The sequence below is a fragment of the Mustela erminea genome, chromosome 13 (genome assembly GCF_009829155.1).
Source record: "Mustela erminea isolate mMusErm1 chromosome 13, mMusErm1.Pri, whole genome shotgun sequence".
Classification (NCBI taxonomy): domain Eukaryota; kingdom Metazoa; phylum Chordata; class Mammalia; order Carnivora; family Mustelidae; genus Mustela; species Mustela erminea.
Window position 1 is genome coordinate 51907245 of NC_045626.1, and position 24049 is coordinate 51931293.

The window sequence follows — 24049 nt, forward strand, 5'->3', positions numbered from 1 at the left end:
AATAAATTCAATCATATTAAGTACTACTGTTCATTAAAAGCTCTCCCAAAGAAGGGAAAATACAAGCCACAAACAGAAGAAAGATGTTAATAAGCCTTTTAATAAGTTAATAAGTTATTAATTATTAATAATAAGTTAATTATTTATTAATAAGTTAATAAGTTATTAATAAGTCAATAAGACTTATACTAAACCAGCCAAGGTTTAGTAGTCACTATGTAGAGTGAACCCCTAAAAATCAACAGGAAATTCAAATCCATAGAAAAATCAATGCACAGCATGAAGAGGCATTTCACAGAAGAGAAAATACAGTTAAGGAATACACATATGGAAAGATGCTCAGTCTCATTTATAGGGAGGGGAATGCAAATTACAACCACAATGATATACTATTCACATTCACCAAACTGATAAACATTTTTTTTTAAATGTCTTTATTTTATTTTATTTTATTTTATTTTATTTTATTTATTTATTTTTTTTTTAAAGATTTTTATTTATTTATTTGACAGAGAACACAAGTAGGCAGAGAGGCAGGCAGAGAGAGAGGAGGAAGCAGGCTCCCCGCTGAGCAGAGAGCCTGACGCGGGACTCGATCCCAGAACCCTGAGATCATGACCTGAGCCGAAGGCAGCGGCTTAACCCACTGAGCCACCCAGGCGCCCACTGATAAACATTTTTTTTAAAAAAGATTTTATTTATTTATTTGACAGAGAGAAATCACAAGTAGACCGAGAGAGAGGAGGAAGCAGGCTCCCTGTCAATCAGAGAGCCCAATGCGGGACTTGATCCGAGGACCCTGAGATCGTGACCCGAGCCGAAGGCAGAGGCTTAACCCACTGAACCACCCAGGCACCCCCTGATAAATATTTTTTAGAGTAAAAAACACTCCTAAGTGTTGAGCGGGAACTCTTCTATAGGGAGAAAAAACTGGCATTATCTGGTAAATTTATAAGTACATGTAATCCCTGATACTTGATATATATCCTATGTAATATTTCTATTGCATAAGAACACTGGAATATAACACACAAATATTCTTAGAAGTCTGCCTTTTTAAAAAGCAAAAACAAACAAGAAACCCAAATCCTGGAAATAATTAAAGTGTCCATTAAGGGGTGCCTGGGTGGCTCAGTCACTTAAGCCTCTGCCTTCGCTAGGGTTATGATCCCAGGGTCCTGAGATTAAATGCCTCCACCACCTCCCTGCTCAGCGGGGAGCCTGCTTCTCCTGCTCCCCCTACTTGTTGCTCTCTTTCTCTCTCAATAAATAAACAAAATCTTAAAAAAAAAAAAAAAAAGTCTACTGAGTCCACCTTCTGCCTGGCACTGGCTAGTGGTTCCATGGTTACTGCATTCCATCTCGGGTGGCTCCAGTGGCTCTGGAGGTCACAATTTCAGCCCCAATGGGGACCTGGACATGCCTGTGGATGTAGGAACAGAAGGTGGGGTGACAGCTCCAGGGAAGCAGTGTATACTACCATCAGCTCCATGTTGGACCAAATCTGCTCCTGTCTGGACTACCTAGAGGAGAAGAATGATCACCTCCACACCTGGCTCTGGGAGCTGCTTGAATCCAACTGGTCTTAAGCTGCTAGTAGCAGCTGGGGGATATTCCTAACAATGCCATCGAATAGGCTGTGGGAGCCCCCAATGCACCCCAAATCTGTCTCTCAGGGCTAGGCTCTGGCCTGGGCCCTTATCACCTGGCTTAGATACCTTTTCAAGGGCTGACCTACAGGTTTTCTGGTTGGTTTGCTTGCCTGGGCCCCTCCTGTGCCTGGGTCAGCCCCCACCACCTGGCATCCCTCCATGGGGTCAGGTCTGAGCACGCAACTACCATGCCTGGCTGCTCAATTCCTTGGCACTCCCCACTCTGCCCAGGCCTTGAGTGTCCACACTGAATGGGTCTCCAACACCAAAATTTAATAATAATAATAATAATAAATAATTGATTAAATGTCCATTGAAAGTAGAATGAAAAAAATTATAGTATATTTACATCAAGAAATACCATATAGCAGTAAAAAAAAAAAAAAAAAGAACCACAGCTACATTCATCAGGAATGAATCTCAGAAATATTTGAGCAAAAAAAATAGTTGCAGAAGAATATATAAATGTATATATGATAACTGTGACTTATAATATGAAATGTATATTTGGTCTTGCTGTTCCTGACACATAGCTTTAAAATCCTTGGAATTTCTTAAGTGAGAAGACTGATAAAAGTGTCTTTTGTTATTCTTAACAATCCCCTTTCAAATACATCTGAGTTAATGAGGGGATTTTTAAAAAAAAATTTTTATTTTTATTTTTTTGTGTGATAGGATTTTTAGATTTTTAGAAAGTCCTTAAGGATGGGAGCTCATTGCCAGTGGAAACAACCAAAAGTAGTGGCCCTTTAGTCCCACCCACCTCACCAGCCCACCTCCTAGAAAGGGAGATGAGCTAGAGGTTGAATCAGTCACCAATGGCCAATGATTTAATCAATCGTGCCTATGTAATGAAGCCTCCACAAAAACCCAAAGGGATAGGGTTTGGAGAGCTTCTGGGTTGTTGAACATACAGGGGTTCTGGAATAGTGGAGAGCCCAGAGAGAGGATGGAAGGAAGCTCCGTGTCCCTTCCCCTGTGCCTCACACTAGGCACCTCTTCCACCCACCTCTTCCTGAATTATATTCTTTTATGATAAACCTGTAATCTGCTAAGTAAATGTTTTCCTGAGTTCTGTGAGTTGCTCTAACAAATTAACTGAACCTAGGGAGGGGGTGGTGGGAACCTCCAATTAATAGCCATTGGGTCAGAAAGAAGCACAGGTAACAGCCTGGGCTTGTGGTTGAGCAACTGAAATGCGGCAAGGGGACTGTCCTATAGGACTGAACCCTTAACCTGTGGGATCTAATAAACTGTAGGGTGCCCAGCTGGTGTCGCAAAATTGCTCGATGTGTGGAAAACTCATGCATCTCGTGTCAGAAGTGAAGTAGGGTTGTAGTAGGATATTGAGAATGGAGGAGACACCCAGCAGGAATGTGTTGTTTGTCCCTAACACTATATAAAATTCAAAATCTTTCAAAAACTAAATAATCTATTGTAAACAAAGGGAAAAAGGATGCCTATACATTTCAGGATAGAGAATACTTCAGTTGTAAAGAGTTGCTATTTTGGGAGGGGCATACTGGGCCTTCAGAATATTAGGAATGCTCTTTTTCTTAAGTTGGATGGTGGCTATGATGAAGAACAGGTGGAAGGAAGGCAGGCAGGCAGGGACAAGCAACCCCCTTCCCTAAGAGGAAACCACCCTTAACAGGATTTTATACCAGCCTGGAAAGAGCCCTCCACTCTTTCCCACATGATAGGTAGATGACAAAAACCTGATTGGGTGACCAACTCATGGTGCATTAATCAAATTAAAACATCTCTCTAGGGCACCTGGGTGGCTCAGTTGGTTAAGAGACTGCCTTCGGCTTAGGTCGTGATCCTGGAGTCCCGGGATCAAGTGACGCCTCGGGCTCCCTGCTCAGCGGGGAGTCTGCTTCTCTCTCTGACTCTCTCCCCTCTCATGCTCACTCTCTCTCTCTCAAGTAAAGAAATAAAATCTTTAAAAAAATAAAAATAAAAATAAAACAGCTCTCTAGCAAGCCCATAAACACCCCTGGACTTAGAAACCATGGGGCAATCCTCTTGGGTTCCCTCCCTCTTCAAACGCTTAGTACTATCAATCAGTAACTTCACCGTAGCTCAGTAAAACTTGCTTTGCTGCCCATCATTCTGTCTGGTCTACCTCTTTATTCTTCAAAGCAGCATTACCAAGAACCGTGGGCACCAAAGGAAAAGAAATCCTGTAACAGCTACGTACATCTTTGTCTTTTATTATTTATTAATTAATTTATTTATTTTTAAAGATTTTATTTATTTATTTGACAGACAGAGATCACAAGTAGGCAGAGAGGCAGGCAGAGAGAGAGGAGGAAGCAGGCTCCCTGCGGAGCAGAGAACCCCATGTGGGGCTCGATCCCAGGACCCTGGGATCATGACCCGAGCCGAAGGCAGAAGTTTTAACCCACTGAGCCACCCAGGCGCCCCCATCTTTGTCTTTTAACAGTTAGATTATATATATTCTTTGGATGTATGAAATTTCTCATGATGTAAATGTAAAAATGTAGACATAGATTGGGAACATGTAAGTCTTTGTAGAGGTACTGTTAGTTTAAGATGCTAAGTAACATATTTCATATATGAAGAAAATATTCAACTACATGGACTTTTTTGTACCCACCATATGTTTATTGCAGCATTATTTACAACAGCCAAGATATGAAAACAACCTAAGTGTCCACTGATAGATGAACAAAGAAGATGTGATATGTGTGTGTGTCTACACACACACACACACACACACACACACACACAATGGCATATTATTCAGCCATAAAAAATGAAATCTTGCCATTTAGGACAACATGGAGGGACCCAGAGAATTTAATGCTAATGAAAATTTAATGCTAATGAAAAAGACCAAGAAAGATAAAGTACCATATGATTTCACTCATATGTGGAATATTAAAAAACAAAATAACTGAACAAAGGAAAAAGAGACAAAGGAAAACCAGACTCAAATACAGTGAACAAACTGTTGCAACACATGGGTATGAGGATGAAAGAAATGGTGAAGGGGACTAAGAGTACACTTATCTTGAGGAGCACTGAGAAAGGTACAGAACTGTTGGATTATTGTATTGTACTCCTGAAACTAATATAATACTGTATGTTAATTACACATAAAAAATGCTATCAAGAAAAATCATTGATAGTTTTGGAATGTTTGTTACAGCAAAAAAAGCTGACTGGTGGGGCGCCTGGGCGACTCAGTGGGTTAAAGCGTCTGCTTTCGGCTCAGGTCATGATCCTAGGGTCCTGGGATCGAGCCCCACATCGGGCTTTCTGCTCCACGGAGAGCCTGCTTCCTCCTCTCTCTCCCTGCCTGCCTCTCTTGCCCACTTGTAACCTCTGTCTGTCAAATAAATAAATAAAATCTTAAAAAAAAAAAAAGCTGACAGGTATTGCTGATAGAGATGAGGAATTTCTTACTGGTGACAAAGCTTCCCTATCTCCCCTTGGTAAAATAATTGGAAGAACAAGTAGCTTTTGCACCAGTCCGGGTATGAGTTTTGGGCATATTTACTAACATATTTTGAGTTCCAGCTTCTTAATCTATAAAATGATTAAGGTACAAGGTTGGTGCAATAATTAAATAAGATAGTTTATATAAAGCCCATAGCTGTATCGAGGACATGCAAAACATGTCTGTTTCCTCCCTAAGCATGATGGAAGGAGCCGTGATAAATACTTCAGGACAGAATGAATGAATGAGTCCTTCCAAATCTGAGTCCTCATTCACTGGAGCCCTCCCATGTCTGCTTGTGTTCTTACACCTTTCTTCTTCACTACTAGTTCTTTCTTCAGCTGCTAGCTTTTCCTGATACTCTTCCCTTCTAGGCAGGATGTGAGAAGGTTCATTCAGCTTCAAACGTGATTCCTGGGTTTCTAAAATGCTGCAGTGCTGGTAGGCAGTGACCTGGGGCCTTTCTTTGCTTCTTCAGGGACCTTTTTCTGCTGGACAAATTCATTCAGTCTTAAAGCCTCTCCAGCCACGGTGTCCTCCTCACACCAGCAGAGCCAACCAGATTCTGGGGCGAGTGGGCCATGAGCAGGGCTGTGAGGCTTCGAGGCCCTGGCTGGGGTGGTGCTGGCCCCGTGGTCCTGGCCAAATACATAGATTTCGTGAAGGAAAAAATACTCAGTGTGTTGTTACCAAAAAGTAAAAACACAATCAGATGGTTAATTTATTTTAAATTTTTTTAAAGATTTTATTTATGTATTTGACAGACAGATCACAAGTAGGCAGAGAGGCAGGCAGAAAGATAGGGGGAAGCAGGCTCCCTGCTGAGCAGAGAGCCCAATGCAGGGCTTGATCCCAGGACCCTGAGATCATGACTTGAGCTGAAGGCAGAGGCTTTAACCCACTGAGCCACCCAGGCGCCCCTCAAACAGTTAATTTAAAAATTGAAAGGTGTTTCATTCAAAGTTAGTTCCTTAAACGACATGGAAATTAAAGCTGATATATCAGGAGAAAGTTGGCAAAGGCCTATATGGCTAGAGATATATTCTGAGATATTAACATATTTTAACATGATTTTTCCTTCTTTGATTTTCCCTTAACCAACTCCACCAACTCCCTACCCCCATTAGAAAAATAGCAGGCTCTGTGCTTTCTTGCCCCAAGAGAACTTTGTCACAGACTCTTACTTTGGTGGCCCCCAATGATACATTTCTCCCATATTCTTGCCTGTGATATAGCCTCTAATCTAGGATGAACCTCTCACCTACTTTAACCAATCAAACGGCGTTCTAGTCCTAAACCTTAAGAAGTTCTGCAAGCTACCATGTTTTTGCTCTAGCAGGGTTCAGCCACTAGTCTGACTACCCTGACTACCCTACCACCTCTGTGAGATTCCCAAACAAGCCAAGAGGAAGGGTTGAAAAGAGACCTGAGGTCCCTGGCCAACAACACCAGGGGAGCTCTCAGCCAACAACCAGCACCAACTTACCAGCATCATGAGTAAGACATCCTGGAAGTGACTCCTCTAAGCACTGCCCAAGCTGATAGCACAAGGAGCAGAGAAATCTGGTTCCACCAAGCCCTGCCAAAATTGCAGAATCACGAACAAATAAAGAAAAAGATTATTGTTTTAAGCTACTAGGTTTTAAGGCAATTGATTATGTAGCAATAGATCACTGAAACAAAGGACAGAATAGAAAACATACTTTCCTCCTGGGAACTTTTTTTCTAAAAGCCTAAGCTCTTAGAAGAATGCAGGTGGTTTTGGAGAGGGGATAAAAATGAGTGAAAGACTTATAGGCATTGATTGATAGAGTACCTTGAAGAAAGATGAAGAGAGATGGATTAAAATTAAAAAAGAGATTCCCTCTGGGCTGGTAAGATGAAATGGTACTCCCAGCTCTCCTAAGTAGCTATACAGTACATCCGAGCAGACAGGATCAAGAGAAGCCTTGTCAGTGATTCCCATGTCCCAGGTGGCTCAAAAGCAACAGGAAGCCACCAGACCTAAAGAGGCCATGATGACAAGGATGAGATTCTCTCCCCACTACTCAGAACGTAGTACTTCTTAAAACTGGCAAAAGAAGGAAACCCAAGGTGTTTTCTACCAGTGTGGTAGATTGAGGCTTAGAGTCCATAAACTATATTACAGTAAATGTTTTTAGCTAGCAAAATCTGAACTCAGATCACTAACATTGTCCTCACTTTTCCTGGCGCCTGGGTGGCTCGGTGGGTTAAAGCCTCTGCCTTTGGCTCAGGTCATGATCCCCGGACCCTGGGATTGAGCCCCCGCATTCGCATTCGGGCTCTCTGCTCAGCAGGCAGCCTGCTCCCCCTCGCTCCCCACCACGCCCCGCCCCTCCCGCCTCTCTGCCTACTTGTGATCTCTGTCAAATAAATAAATAAAATCTTTAAAAAAAATTTTTTTTTTTGAGTGGTGCCTAGGTGGCTCAGTTGGTGAATCTCTGTCAAATAAATAAATAAAATCTTTAAAAAAAAATTTTTTTTTTTTTTTTGAGTGGTGCCTAGGTAGCTCAGTTGGTGAAGTGTCCAACTTTTGATTTTGGCTCAAGTCATGATCTCAGGGTCATGAGATCGAGCCCCACATCGGGCTCTGAGCTGGGTGTGGAATTTGTTTAAGATTCTTTCCCTCTCCCTCTGCCCTTCCCACAGCTGCCCCCTGTCTCACCCCCGCACTCACGTGTGCTCTCTTAAAAAAAAATTTTTTTTTAGAAGATAGCAATGTCAAAAACTCACTTTCCTTGCTTTTTCTTTTCTTTGAATTTAAATTCAATTAACATATAGTGTATCTTGAGTTTCAGAGGTAGAGTTCAGTGATTCATTAGTCTTATATAATACCCAATGCTCATTACATCATGTGCCCTCCTTAATGTCCACCTTCAGTTACCCCCTCACCCCCACATCCCCCTTCCTCTTTCTTTTCTTTCTTTTTTTTTTTTCTTTTTAAGACTTCATATATTCATTTGAGAGAGAGAGAGAACAAGCAGAAGGAGAGGGAGAAGCAGACTCTCAACTGAACAGGGAGCCAGATGTGGGGCACGATCCCAGGACGCCAGGATCATGACCAAGCTGAAAGCAGATGCTTAATCAACTGAGCCACCCAGGTGCCCCTTCCTCTTTGTTTTCTAGGTATTGTTATTTGAGGATAATTTGACCTCATCAAAAAATCCTAACAAGCTTGTATTCCACACCCACACAACTTCTTTCTGACAACTATCTTTGATCTGTAATATTTTATCAAACCGTCACAGTACACATAGAATAGCACTAACACCTCCCCCCAGTCAGCAGGGATTTCCATCAGCTTCCCTCTATTGTGGGGGCCACTCAGGAGTTCGGCTGTGTGACTACCTTTGACCAATGAGATCAGCAAAGGTAATGCAAATGCAGTCACTTGCACTTTAGAACTTTTTCTTTTGAAATTCTGTGACAACCAAGTAAGAAAACTAAGCTATCCTATTAGAGATAGCTAATAGGGGAGAACAGACCTTCAGTTCTCAACAGCCTCAGCTGCCAGCCATGTGAATGAGAACCAGTCAGCCCCACTCATGCTGCCCCGTGTCCGCTGCTGTATACATGATCTCAAGTAAGATCAGGAAAACTGCCCAATGAAGCTCAGCCCAAATTTTAGAATCATGAGCAAATGCGCAGGGCTTCTGTTTGAAGCCGCTAAGTTTTTTGAAATGGAAAACTACTCACTGACCATTGTTCATCAATATTCACAATAAAGTAAGTAATACACAGTTGGATAACATTCTGACTACTATAAAGTTACTGTTTTTTCAAACTTCCATTGAATCATTAACACAAATATTGAAAAGACTGAGCCTGCATGTAAAGAAGGGATTGGGTAAAGAAAAAATACACAAATCAATAGTTTAAATTACAAAAGTTTGTTTGCTCATTTGTGCTAGTAGGTCTGAAACAGCAACATTTCTAATCGTCTGTCTGGTTTCCACAAATCATGATCTTTTAGTCAGTATACGCAAGGATTTCAAACTCTTGTAAAGGAATGGTTCTCTAGGAGGAACTTTTTAAAATCTTTTTTTAAATTAACATATAATGTATTATTTGTTTCAGGGGTACAGGTCTGTGATTGATCAGTCTTACACAATTCACAGCACTCACCATAGCACATACCCTCCCCCATGTCCATCACCAGCCACTTCATCCCTCCTACCTCCCTCCCATCCAGCAACCCTCAGTTTCCTGAGATTAAGAGTCTCTTATAGTTTGTCTCCTTCTGTGGTTTCATCTTGTTTCATTTTTCCTTCCCTTCCCCTATGATTCTCTGTCTTGTTTCTCAAATTCCTCATATCGGTGAGCTCATATGATAATTGTCTATCTTTGATTGACTTATTTGCTTAGTATAATAATACTCTAGGAAAAACTTTGAATGCTCATTTAACTAAGCCTTGCTTGGCTTATTAAAACACAGCATTATTTGTAGTCTTCTCCTCTGAGTGGAGAGGTTATTGGGAATGGTAGAATTTTTCCTTCCAGAGAGTTTTGCAAATAAACTGTTACACTAATATAATTATAGATATAGATAGGAATTGTGATGAGCCTACTTTAAATTGCCCAATTTAGTTTTTATTTAAATTATCCAGTTAACTATAGAATCATTACTTGCTTGAAGGTTTACGGCTCCAGGAAAATTTTCAATTTCCCCTAAGGAGATCTATTTCTTGCTTTGTTCAGAAAGAGGGCATCCCAGCAACAACAGGGACTTAGCCATAATTGTGAAATGCCGTTTTTGTTTTTGTGAATGTAAAGCAAAAACCCAACAACAATCATTTACACTTGTATAAATAAACAAAAAGCCTAGCATGGTCTAGCCATTAAGGGTTAAATGTAAGTTCTGATTGAGTTATGACTGTGGAAACTTTTTCTAACACTTTGAAAAACTTTCTTTAATAAGAGACAGAGAATAATCTACCATGGTATCATATGTTCTTTTCTGTTAAATGAAGCAACTACAGCAAGTTTTTATTTGTCCACAGTAACCAGTGCTATTGATGCAAAAAACAAAAACAATCCAACACAAGTGTTTGGGTGGTTCATTCGTTAAGTGTCTGCCTTCAGCTCAGGTCATGAGGTTCCAGGATTGAGCCTAGGATCCTCCAGCCCTGCATCGAGTTCCACACTGGGCAGGAAGCCTGCTTCTCCTCCTCCCACTCCACTTGCCTGTGTTCCCTCGAAGTGTCTCAATCTGTCAAATAAATAAAATCTTAAAAAACCCCAACAATTCCTTTGATACTACTCAAAATGAACAAATTAAATTTGATTTTCATTAGAATATAGTTATTCACATGAATGTCATAGAACCAAGCCATATATATGTGTGTGTGTGTGTGTGTGTATGTGTGTATATATGTGTGCGTATGTGTGTGTGTGTATATATATAATATATATATATATGAATACGAATGATTATTGAGCATCTTCTGACAAGAATGCAAAGTTTGTCTCTCTCTTTATAAAAAGCAGTTACAATTTGAGGACACTTCATGTTTGCCTCTTCTTGCCAGCACCAAGTCTGTCCCATCTGCATCTCTCTGTTTCATGAAAAGATCAATTCTCTGCTGCTGTCTATGACACTATTTGTTCAGGACAAAGACCACAGGCAAATGTCTTGGTTTGTCAGCAACATCTCTTTTCTTCTTTAATCTGCTGTCATCAGATTCACTGTCAGATAAAGATTTTCTTTTTGTCCCATCTTTTCATTAATGGCTTTTTCAGGATTAAGAAATTGTTTGTTTAACTCTGGATGATCTAAATTTCTTCAGGTTTTCAAGTATCATCAGAATTCGTAAATCTCTTCCATTTAAGGTAGTACTTACCCTTCCCATTCTCTACATACTGGTACAGTGCTTTTTCTACCACCAAATCTTCAGGCTCTTCCACTCTTGTATTTGTTTCTTTCCCAATTTTTTGGAATGTAGCTTTATTGGAGGCCATTTTATTTATTTTTTATTTATTTTTTAAAGATTTTATTTATTTATTTGACAGAGAGAAATCACAAGTAGATGGAGAGGCAGGCAGAGAGAGAGAGAGAGGGAAGCAGGCTCCCTGCTGAGCAGAGAGCCCGATGCGGGGCTCGATGCGGGGCTCGGTGTGGGGCTCGATGCGGGGCTCGGTGTGGGGCTCCATGTGGGGCTGGATCCCAGGACCCTGAGATCATGACCTGAGCCAAAGGCAGCGGCTTAACCCACTGAGCCACCCAGGCGCCCCTTGGAGGCCATTTTAAATTGTGGAGTTGAAGAATTATGTTACTCACTCCCTCCCAGCAGTTTAGTCTGGGTTTGAGACACTTCAGATTTGGGGGGCCACATTCCAGAAAGACGGCCATGGAGAGCTGTGCAAGTGGCCACTTAGTTTTTGGGATAGGTTGTTATGCAACAATAGATAACTGATACAGGGACACTTATACTCAATGCTTTAAGGTGGTTAATGAAAACAAAAATCCAGTCAGTTGAAGAGAACTAGTTGTGGTACTGGGTAATTTCAAACTTTTTTCAAGTTGGATAAAGAACGAATTCATCTTTCTTTCTTGAAAAAGCTATCTGAAGAGTTTCTTTCTGAGAACAAGTGACTGGCAAATGGTTCTGAAGCTGTTCAGGTTGCCATACTGGCACAAAAGACTGCTTCAGGCTTGACCTCTAAGAAGATACAATTAATGCTCCACTAATAGTTGTCCATGATATTGTAGTACACTTCTCTGGCAGTTTTCTATCTTTCCTCCTAATAATTTTCTTGAAATCTCATCTCAAGATATGAAAAGAGTTTTTGTTCATATCCACCTATCCACAATTTGGAATTACTGTACAGAGGAATGAGAAATTGCCCTGATGATGAACTGGACCTACTCTCAATTTGATGAAATAGTAAGGCAATTCATTTTAGCCATTAACTAAGAATTTTACCCAATTTGTACTTTTCTTGAGCCATTTAAATCAAAGACTATTACATAATGGGATAGAAGGAAAAGGTCACACGAATTTGAGCGGTAAAACACGAGACATCAAAGCAATCCCATTAAGAGCTGGAGGTTACTTTGCCTTTGGCTTCTTCTCCCTTCAGGAACATGAATGGCATTTGGCCACAACTTGACTCTTGTCAGTTTTATCCTTTACCACTTACTGCTCCATTTTCCCCACTCCCAGCCCCAATTATGTTCCTCAGACATACATGCCTTCACATTCTTGTTCCTACTGTATTCTACCTTGAACATCATACATGTCAAGCCACTCCTCTCCCCCAAGGTTCTGGACCATCTTTATATGGACAAGCAAATCTAAGTTTCTAACATACACCAATAATAAGAATCTGTCTATACAATTAACCAAGAAGGTCTTTTCAAACCTAGTAAAACAGAAAATGTACTAAAAAATTACCCAAACTTTTGGAGAATCGAAAAGCCCCTCAGTTCGCTTCCTTGGTCTTAGCGAATTTACATATCATTCTCCAGTACAAAATATTCACTAGGTATTTTTAAGAAATGTTAAGTAAACGACTAAATGAGTCCTCCCAACAATGACAATTTTATTTGTTGAGTTAGGGCACTATACGCCCATGGTCAAGATATTTAATGAAACGCAATAAAGGCTTTTACCAAAAGAGCACTGTATTTCAAGCATTTTGTTAAAATCATCTAATTTAATCTTCTAATCCCAATTTAAGCTTCTAATTCCCAATTTTTAGCAGCATGACAAGAGCGGTGGAGGTAAGGTCAGTGCAGCGGGAAGTGTTAAGACACGGAGACACTTCAGGACCCTCGGAGGCGCCCTGAGGGAGGCCGCAGTGACGTCACAGAATCTCGGTTCGGTAGTTCTCTGGGACAAGCTTTGTCTAGTGGCCCACATTGGAGCCCACATAAAATCACTAGCAAATGAGGTGGGAGAGGCGGCGCAGGGTGTCTGGGCGTCTGTTTTCTCCTCGTGGAAACACATGTGCTCGGTACGGAGGAAATTCCACCGAAAGGCCCGCCGGCCTGACGCTTCCCGCCGCGGCGTTCCCGCGACCCCGGGGCAAGGGCAGCATCCCTGCCCTGGACAGCACCGCTGCGGCGCCGGGAGCTCGAGGCCAGGCAGATTCGGTCGGGGGTGAGGTTGAGGCTGTTAGGTACCGGGACCCTCTCTCGGCCGGCACAAAACAACCACTCCGAAGACCCCCGCTGTCGGTCTTGGTACTAGCCTTCCTTCCTAGGCTCTGGGTCTCCCCGCCAAGAGCGCAGGCGCCCAAAAGCAACCGCGCTTCCCTCGCAACTTCTCGAGGACGAAAGGGGCGGGCCGTCGGCGGCGGGCGCTGAAGCCCCGCCCCTCCCGCGCGGCCTGCCGGATTCGCCCCGCCTTCTCAGCGCCGCGGCCGGCTCTTCTTCCTCCTGCGCCACAGTTCCCAGTGGCGGCCCTGGTCCGGGTTCGAGCTGCGAGCTTCGCGTGGAAGGCGGCGGGCGCGGGTCCCGGCCCTACGGAGAGCGTGCTGCGCGCCCCCTTCTGCCCCGGAGCGACGGGCCGCGGAAGTGACGTGTGAACGAGCAGGAGCTCGTTTGAATCGGTTCCCGGGTGATCCTCGCGCCTGCCGCTCGCTGCTCGGCCGCCGCCTCCGCCGCTGAGGGAGGAGCTGCAGCGCGCCGGGCTAGAGGCCTCGCACCGCCCCGGGGGCTGGAGCTTAGAGCGCCGCGCGGAGTCTGCACCTCGGCCCTGAGCGCGGCCGCGGCGGACGCCGGCGCTGCTGTTTTTTCTCCTCTCCCCCAATATGGCAGCGGCGGGCGGCGGCGGGCCTTCGGTGGGGACCGGAGAGGACGGCGGAGGCGACGGCTGCAGGACGGTGTACTTGTTTGACCGGCGCGATAAAGAGTCCGAGCTCGGGGACCGGGTGCTGCAGGTCGAGGAGCGCTCGGACTACGCAAGGTTCCGCGCCTCTGTGTGTCAGGTACGCGAAGGGGCCAAGGAGGGATGCGCGGGTAGAGTTTGGGTTGGGAGGGTGACGAGACACTCAAGTTGCTCACCAAGGGCAATAAACCTGTCACCTGGCCCTAGTTCTGCGGCCTTGGGTTCTCTCTCCCGTGTGCCCGCCATGCCTGTGGCCCGGCGGCTGGAAGCCTTGGGCCGGTCCCAGCCCCGGCCTGGGAGTGCAGAGCCAGCATCTCCGTAGGCCTCCCCCTGCCCTTTTACGGGGTCGGGGTGGGGGTGCTTCTCGCTGCCCGGGATTTCTTACGTCGGGTTTAATTGGCCCGTGGCGACCTTAGTACTCTAAGGCCTTAGTACTCTAAACTTATCTTCCAGTAGGGATAGGCGCTTGTGTCTCTTCGTTTGGAACTTAAAAAAAAAAAAAAAAAAATACGAGCGCAGAGTTAGAACCTGATGCCTTTGCTAGGAGTGTGGCGATGGTTCAGAGTTCTGAAATTCCTGAGTCGACTGACCTCAGGTGCATTCAGTGATACCATAATTTCCCCTGTCGTCCTGTCAAGGAGGTTTATGGGCCCGCCCTGACAGGGTCCCTCCGTAGTGAAAACACTTGTCCCAGTTAGCTTCGCAGGTGGAAGCTGCCCTTCTGGTTTTCTGAACCCTGGCCCTTGAGAGTTTTAGAACTAATTTGAAAGGTGCTTGTGGGCAGTTGTGGAACACCAAAGGGTGTGTATGCCTGAGTGTGTATGTGTACATGTATGGGTGATATATATATGTGTGTGTGTGTGAATGAATATATATGTGTATATATGTATATATTCGTGATATATGTATTTACACTGTATTAGTTCGCTTTAAAAATTAATGACTACGTAGGAAAAGCTACTTTAAACTGTGAAGAATTTTATAGGTAGGAGGTGGAGGAGGTGCCTGAGCTTTAAAGGAGGAATGTAGTTCTCTGCAGCCTTAACCACATGAAGTTCTTTTTAAGCTACAGAGAACACTTAGTTTCCCAGGGAAGAGAACTTTGTGAGAAGCATTGTTTTAAATTGATTAGACTGATGATTTAGTACTGTTCTAGACACATAACTCTGTAGTTGCTGAAATAATTGAAATCAAGACCCACAGAATAAAAGGGACTTGAGAGCTAGGACCTTGGTTTGTTCACAACTGTATTCCCAGTGTCTAGAACCATGCCTGATACACGGTAAATGTCGAAATTAGAATGAATGAGTGAAGAGAAAAATGTATAAAGACTGAATTCATTCTGTGCCTGGTGATAGCAGATTCCCATGTATATATGAAAACCAAATGAATGAGTGCTCATCTTTTTTTTTTTTTTTTTTTAAAGATTTTATTTATTTATTTGACATAGAGAAATCACAAGTAGATGGAGAGGCAGGCAGAGAGAGAGAGAGGGAAGCAGGCTCCCTGCTGAGCAGAGAGCCCGATGCGGGGCTGGATCCCAGGACCCTGAGATCATGACCTGAGCCGAAGGCAGCGGCTTAACCCACTGAGCCACCCAGGCGCCCTGAGTGCTCATCTTTTTTGATGAATGTTATCTATTCAAAACCATACCAAAAAGAAACTCTTTATGTTTATTAATTTTGTTGTTAAAAAGATCTGCAAATCAAAGGAAATATGGAACCAGAGGGGGGGAAAAGTAAACCTTTTTGTCCCTGTAAAGTTTACAACTACTGGTAGCAGTTGGGGATATTTCTTTGTTTTCTTACCCCAATTTTTATAGCTATTTTTTCATTTAATATTGTTAGTATTTTTCTCTTTTAAGGCAAGTCTTCCTAATCAAAGTTTGAAATGGTTTGTTTAGTACTACTGTTTACATAACCAAATCCCTTCTTTTTGTCGACATTTACATTACTTCCAATTTTAAGTGATGCCATGATAAACATCTTTGAATAATAGTCTTTTATGTCTTTTATTTTTCTTTAGTTTAGGCTCTTGGAAGTTTCCTCCAAGGTCAGGAATATTTTTAAAGCTCTTGATAGGTATTTTCAGGTTGGTTTTCAAAAAGGTTGTGCTGATTTACTTTCCATCTAGAAATAAATTCTGTCCTATGAGAAGTCTCACTAACTGTTAGATGGGGGAAGTATTACTACAGAAGTGGAAAGTCACTTTTAAAGGTGGGTGACTCACATAAGTCAAACAGATAGTACAGTCTCAAATTAGGATTCAAACCCAGAACCCATATTCTTTGTTATGCCTCTTTGCCTCAAATTAAGTTGTAATAGGGAACATATATATTTATTCCACTCTTTAAATATATATATATATATATATATATATATATATATTTTAAAGATTTTGTTTATTTCTTTGGCAGAGACAGATCACAAGTAGGCAGAGAGGCAGGCAGAGAGAGAGGATGAAGCAGGCTCCCTGCCGAGCAGAGAGCCCGATGCGGGGCTCGATCCCAGGACCCTGAGATCATGATCTGAGCTGAAGGCAGAGGCTTTAACCCACTGAGCCACCCAGGCGCCCCTAAATATATATTTTTAAATATTTTATTTATTTATTGAGAGAGAACAAGAGTTCGTGAATGAGCCTAGAGGAGTGGGAAAGGGAGAAGCAGACTCCTTGCTTTATAGGGAACTGTAGGTGGCCTCAATCCCAGGGCCCCCAGATCACAACCTGAGCTGAAAATCGGATGCTTAACTGACTGAGCTACCCAGGTGCCTCAGTCCTTCAGTATTTTATTTCATTTTTTTAAAAGATTTTATTCAATTATTTGACAGAAAGAGATCACAAGTAGGCAGAGAGGCAGACAGAGAGAGAGGGGGGAAGCAAGCTCGCCGCCAAGCAGAGAAGTGGATGCGGGGCTTGATCCCAAGACCCTGAGATCATGACCTGAGTGGAAGGCAGAGACTTAACCCACTGAGCCACCCAGGCTCCACCTTCAGTATTTTAATTTGAAAACCAAGAAGACTATTTCTTTTGACTAATTCTTTCTTCCTTCTTCCCATGTCTTCCTGCTGGAAGAGACAAAGGTTAAATTTGACTAGAAGTGAGAGGGAAGAACTAGTAAGAAAAAAAAAATGGAAGGCTAACTTTTTTCAGAGAATTTACTTTTTAAAGCATCATTACATTATATAACCTAATCCTATACTAACATTGTTTCCATTACCTACATGAACAATTGAATTAAATTATTCAATTAAGACCAAGGTTATACACATACTAAGGAGTGAAACTGGGATTAGAGTGGATGTCTGTTTGATTCTGATTCTTGTTATTTTTATTAAAAAAAACCTCCACAATGCCCACACTATTTACTAAAGCCTTCATTTTCCTTGTGTGTGTGAGGGGGGAGGTAAAATAGTGCATTAAATTAAAGTTTTTCATTAGAACTTAAACCAGTAAGTGTTTGTAACGCTAGAAAGTATTATGGATCCTAAACTTATTTGGGGAACGCTTACCTTGTGGAAGAAGGGAGCAATCAAGAGGAAGAAAGAAGAAAGAGTAAAAAAGGGGAAAAAAGGGAGGAAGGAATAGATCTGGAAGAATCCCTTAGACCTGTGATAAGCAACTTTTAACTCACTTGAACACTTGTGGCCTTGCAGACTCAAAGATTAGAGGATGATTCATTTGCCTAGTTCTTAAGATATATCGAGACATTAAGGGAAGTATGTAAACGTTCCCCTCTATCTCCATATTTAAGGAAATGCCTACTTTTCCCTTTGTATGGTTTCACTATACCTTGTGACCCTACCATGGCACTTATATCATTGTACCAAAAAAAAAAAAAATTCTGTATGGTCCTTGAGGGCAGGACCCTTATCTAATAGTTGGTTTATAGCTGTTTAGTTACATGAATCACTCTCTTCCTTTAAAAAGAACTTGTACATAGGGCACATATATTAAAAATTCCAGAAGAAGAGGGGCACTTGGCTGGTTCAATCTGTAGAGCATGTGACTCTTGATCTTGGGGTTGTGGGTTTGAGCCCCATGTTGGATGTGGAAATTACTTAAAAATAAAATCTTGAAAAAAATCCAGAAAAGGAAGAAATATAAAAGTAGATATAGGAAGGAATAAAATAGTAACCTGAGGAGAGTTAACAAACTTTGATAATACCTTACAAATATCTTACACCATTGCTGAGTCATGAAATCAGCTTTGAGTTTCTTAGAGGTCAAAACAAAGCACAGATAATTTATAGAAAAACTACAGTGTCTATAGAATAAAAACATTCCAAGTGCTAGTGAAGCAAATCTTTGACTTGAGAAAAATTTCTCCCTAGATTCCTTATAAATCCTGGTAAAATGGACAACATCCCTAAAGATAGCAAAGTCTGCTGCTTATTTCCTTTAATGCAAGGTAGGATATTTGTGTTACTTTGGGTAGTGCAAGCTGTGTTAGCCAGTAACCACTCAAATTTTTTTTTAGAGATTTCTCACTCAAGTGCAGTATGGGTGTTCCTTGTCTGAGTGATTCAGGGACAAAACCATTGGATATAATGTCAAAGGACAAATCATTGAAGGCTAATTTGCAGAGTTTCAGAGCATTGCATTGAAGTATATAGTTTCTGACTTAACTCATGGATGAACTTTAAAGTATCTGAAGATTTTATGGACTATAATTTAGTTAGCCCTTTATAGATCTTGCTTAAAATTGGCTTTTGAGAGAAATTGGGCAGTGAGTAGTTTGAGGCTGACCTATAGAGATGGAAGGTAGGTAATTTTTATTACCCATTAAAGGCACTTCCATCTTCATTACCAATTAACCCAGAAAAAGATGGGACCAAAGTGTTCATATAAAAATGGAAAAAACATAATCAAGACACTTGCCCAGATAGAACGTTATCCTGGTTTTGTGTAGGGAAAGGCAGAGGAGGTATATCTGTATTTAAGACCAGGTTAACATGAACACATGAAAGTCTTTAGTTTATGCCTGATAAGGTAGAATTAGGCTAAAAATACAGAGAGAAAAGGGTATGCCATCTTGAACAAAAACATAATTAGAAATATTTAATTTATATTTGTCAATATCAATGCTTCTAAATATTTGGAAAAATTATTGAAGAAATAATTTGTATATAGAATTACGAGTAAAGAAAAAAGATAACTTAGTATTTTTTTTTTAAGATTTTATTTATTTATTTGACAGACAGAGATCACAAGTAGGCAGAGAGGCAGGCAGAGAGAGAGAGAGAGAGGAGGAAGCAGGCTCCCTGCTGAGCAGAGAGCCCGATGTGGGGCTCAATCCCAGGACCGTGAGACCATGACCTGAGCCGAAGACAGAGGCTTAACCCACTGAGCCACCCAGGCACCCGATAACTTAGTATCTTAATTGAATAATAGATTAATGGAGAAGAACATATGGAATAATTAGATATAAATATTTAATTTTCAGATTTACATAGATCTTAAAAATTCAGCTGGGCACATAGTTTTTTCAGTAACTGTAAGAACAAATTTTGTTTTACAGGATGCATAAGCACCTGAACTAACAAGTGGGACACTGTAGAAATAAAGTAGTACTAGCTAAGGAATAAAGACTCAGTGCACAAAACCCTAATGAAGTTCTGTAAAAACAGTTTGTTAAACAAGTACAATTTTATTCCCCATCAGTTTATATGCATAGCTTCATTTCTGTAGGATGGAATTGCATGGGAGATGATTATCTTCAGTATTAGTAAAGGATACCAGATTGCTCTTCAATATAGTTGTACTGATTTTCAGTCTTCTCAGCAGTGGATAAGGTTTCCCTATATGTAGGCCTATACTTTATATTATCAGGACATAAAATTTTTGCCAGTCTCATGGGAATGATAAGTTATTTTAATTTCTCTAATAACTAGTGAAGATGAGCATCTTTTCATATTTTCTAGTTTTTTCCTTTATGGCTTGCACTTTTTATATATTTTCAGAGATCCTTCTCTCTACTCAAAATTATTCCCTTATGTTTTCCTCTAAAATTTGGCTTAATATGCAGTGTCTTTAATTCTCTTGGACTTTCTTTTTGTGTATGTTGAGATGGGGATTTTATTTTAACATTTTTATGCAGTTAACTAGCTGTTTTATTATCATTCATTGAAATTATTCTTTTCCCACTAATTTATAATGTCACCCCTTGTCTGCCAAGGTCATCTCCGTGTGTGTGTGTGTGTGTGTACACACACACACACACACACACACACACACTTGTTTCAGGGTCCACTGTTCTCTTCCACTAATTTATTATAGTATATTTTATATTACAAATTTTTTCTTATAGAAATCTTCAGACATCTATAGAGATAATAGTATAATGAGCCCACATTAACTCATCATCCAGATTCAACAGTTACCAAGTATTTACCACACAAGCATCATCTTTGTCTTTTGTAGCATATTCCAGTTCCTGGTTCACTTTGCTCCTATCTCTTTCGCATGCATTTCTGTGATCATACCATCAAAATTAACATCTTAACATATCATCTAATAGTTTAATCCATATTCAGATACCTATTTCAAAATGTCTTTTTAAATAGTTTATTTAAATCCGATTCCAACTGGGTCCTCAAATGTTGAATCTGGTTTTTTTATGCATCTTAATTCTTTTAAAATTTAGAGCATTTGAGCAAAACCCTCTTTCCCCAGTCTCCTTATTTTTCCTGACATTGGCTTGTTGAAGAAATCAAGTAGGTTTTTCTTTAATAGTGCACATTCTGGATTTGTCTCTGCTCCTTTATTGTGTAACTTATTTTATCTCCATATATCCTGTAAACAAGTTATTTTTAAAAGTTTATAAACAAAGTTTAGGTTCAACTTCTTTGAGGTATGGAGGCAAAGAATACTTAGAGGTGGTGCTGGTGCTTTATGTTCTGTTATATCGAGAAGCATGTAATAAATGGATATTTCTCCCCCTTAACAATGCTAAGATAATATTAGTGGGATTCAGATAGTTCAGCTGGATTCCTTCATAATAAAATTTGAGCTGCTGGTTCATCTAGTGATGGTGATATTCTGATTGCCATTCCTCTTATATTTATTAGCTGCAGTTCTCTAAAGAACAGCTTAACCTTATCAAGTACAGCCATTTGGTTACCTGTAACTATAGTTGGTACAAAAAAGCAAGGTAAATGCTTTCTTCTTTCCCTTCAATTAGTTTTTAGAGTTAGGAGTTGGTGCCTTAATTAGTTTCAGTAGGAACCAATAGGGTTTAATATAGCTATTGAAGATTCAAGTATTATTAGTCTAGATTTCTTTTAGTTGTCTTTGGTGGTAAGACTGTTCTAAGATTAGTCTATCATTACCTGAAGTAGAAGTTGGTCTTTTCACTTAACTGTACATTGTTGTTTAATTTTAGAAAGAGTGTATATCTTCTAATTTTAAAGATATATAAAATTTTAATGAAAATGTTTACTCATTTTTCTAATTCTCATTTTTTGATTAGTTGTAAAATTTCAGTTTTGAAGTGTTGAAACTTAGATTTTTTATGTAAACAGTAATTGTTACAAGATTATGATATACTTTCAATATTTTCATCTTATAAACTTGAATGGCATATTTATTTCCTTTGTGTAATAATTGATTTTATCCCTCTTATTTTGGATAGACACTTGGCATTTCACCCGAAGAGAAATTTGTTATTACAACAACAAGTAGGAAAGAAATTACCTGTGATAATTTTGGTAAGCAGTGCTTAATTGATGCCTTTATATTTAATATGTTCTAGTACATCATAGGGCAATAAGTATTTCATTACACAGATAAGTAACTAAAACTATTGATAATTTTGGTTATTTTCTTCGAATGGAGGAAGAAACTGACTATATATGTGCAGTTTATGCAGAGGTCATTTTTTTTTTCTTCTTTTTTTAAAGATTTATTTATTTATTTTAGAGAACACATGTGTTTGAGTGGGGGGAGGGGCGGAGGTGGGGAGAGCAGCTTGAGACTTCCCATAGAGCATGGAGCCTGAGGTCTACCTCACCACCCTGAGATCATGATTTGAGCTGAAATCAAGAGTCAGATGCTTAACCAACTCAGCAACCCAGGCGCCCTGAGGTCATATTTTTAAAACAAGATTATAGAAATATAGTTATCAGTTATGGCTGCAGATGGTGAGATGTTGTGCAATACCTGGCCACATTTTTTTTACATGGGCCCTCAAGAAATTAATTCTCACAAACTTGGATTCTTCCATTGTATTTTTTTTATCTAATTAGATTTTGGGACCTGCCACGTTTTCACATATGATTCCTTTTAAGTTTAATCCTACTTCTCCATTCATGTTAATGCCTCTCTAATGCAGTTCATCATCTGATTTCCTGTGATAGTTTAACGTATTAAGAATTGAGTGTTTCAGATGAGTGGAAGTATTTGGGCCTATTGTACTGTACTATCCTTAATAAAACAGCTGAATTTATAGATAGATCCATTGTTTGCCTGTACTATCTTTAAAGATATCTTATAGATACCATTTGCATATTCAAAATTACAAATCAGTTGTATTTCTGGTGCTATGTAGCGCTTAAGATATTACTTCTTAATTACAGATGACACTGTTAAAGATGGAGTCACTCTATACCTGCTACAGTCAGTTAATCAGTTACTACTAACAGCTACAAAAGAACGAATTGACTTCCTACCTCACTATGACACACTGGTTAAAAGTGGCATGTATGAATATTATGCAAGTGAAGGACAAAATCCTTTGCGTAAGTATTACATTTATACTAATTTTTGACAAACTGTTACTCTTTTATCCCTTGACCACATGTCACATTCCTTCACTGTTTAAAAAAGTTCTTTCTACTTTAATTAGAAGATTATGACCAGTCATTGTGAACTTCCTTACTTTAGCCTCTTCATCAATCAGTATTTCTTTTCTATCAAAGTCATCTTTAGAGTAAAGATACCTCTCCTTTAAAACTAATCTTCTGTAATGATTCAGTCCATTTTAACTCAAAGAAATGTACCAACCTATCTTTCCATCTTCTGTGTACTCTTGATTTATTCTTCCTGGCTTCCTGTGGGTGTCTCCCAATTGAGAATTTTTTTTTTACCTTGCAAATTTGTGTAGTTGAATTACACAAGTAAGTGGCTTGTGTTCTGGTCTCCATTTCTTTATTATTTCTTTACACCTTATTTCTCACAAGTGTTTATCCTACCTTTGGACCGTTTGCTAGTGATCTTTACAAATCAGTTGCTTTAGAGGGTCTTTTCTGTCTGGACCCTGCCAAAGTGTTTACTACTACTTATGATGTTCATTATAAACTTTCATATTAAAAATATTTTTTCTTGTGTATGTATTATAGTTTGTAGGAAATAGAAGACATAGATGAGCAGAAAGAACATAAAGAACATCTTATCTCTACCATCCAGATAGAACCACCACTTATACTTTGGTGTTTATCATTTCAGGCCTTTTTCTGTATTTTTTTCTTTTTTAGTGGTTTTATATGAAACATACTCCTTTAACCTACTTTTTTGTTTAAAATATAATGAACATCTTTAATATATATGTCAATGTGTATTTGTTTTTAGTGTTTATGTAGTATTTATATAACAGATTTCTTCCAGAAGTGTTCTTTTAGACATTTAGGTTGTTTTCAGTCTTTTTTTATTGTTACACATGACTGAATATTCTAAGTCATTGTACACATCCTCACCCTAAGTACTAGTAGTAATTACTATCTGCTGCTGTGCTAGGCAGCATGCCAAGTTCTTTATGAACATCATCTCATTTAATTTTTAATCCTATGTGGTAACTAATGTTACATAATGACCCTACTTCACTGAAGAAACTTGAGGTTAAGAGATTTTAGGTAGCTTAACAAAGGCCATCCTGATAGTAAGTGTTGGAGCCAGAATTTGGACCCTAGCAGAAGAATTACAGAGCTTGAACTCCTAACCAGGCTACTTATTACCTCTGATATTTTTCCTTACATATAAGGAAGCTCCCATCTTATTTCTCCCATCTTAAAAACATATTCTTTCACCAGCTACTGCCCAGTTTTTGCTCCTGTTTATAGAACTCCTCAAAAGAGTTGACTGTA

General features: G+C 40.1%; 1 protein-coding gene and 1 pseudogene across 3 annotated transcripts in view; one reads left to right on the plus strand and one right to left on the minus strand.

The window, feature by feature from the left end:
* Positions 1-5543: 5543 nt before the first annotated feature.
* LOC116571497 lies at positions 5544-11100 on the minus strand (annotated as a pseudogene).
* Positions 11101-13525: 2425 nt separating this feature from the next.
* SMCHD1 (structural maintenance of chromosomes flexible hinge domain containing 1) overlaps positions 13526-24049 on the plus strand; it is a 146862-nt gene continuing 136338 nt past the window's right edge. For 2 of the 3 annotated variants that reach the window (XM_032309219.1, XM_032309220.1), the window contains exons 1-3: positions 13530-14073; positions 21604-21679; positions 22547-22708. In XM_032309219.1, the coding sequence (XP_032165110.1) occupies positions 13897-14073; positions 21604-21679; positions 22547-22708 (415 nt within the window). In that variant the 5' untranslated portion in view covers positions 13530-13896. Of the gene's footprint in view, positions 14074-21603; positions 21680-22546; positions 22709-24049 lie in introns of all 3 variants that reach the window. The other variant, XR_004277866.1, reaches the window with a different exon arrangement.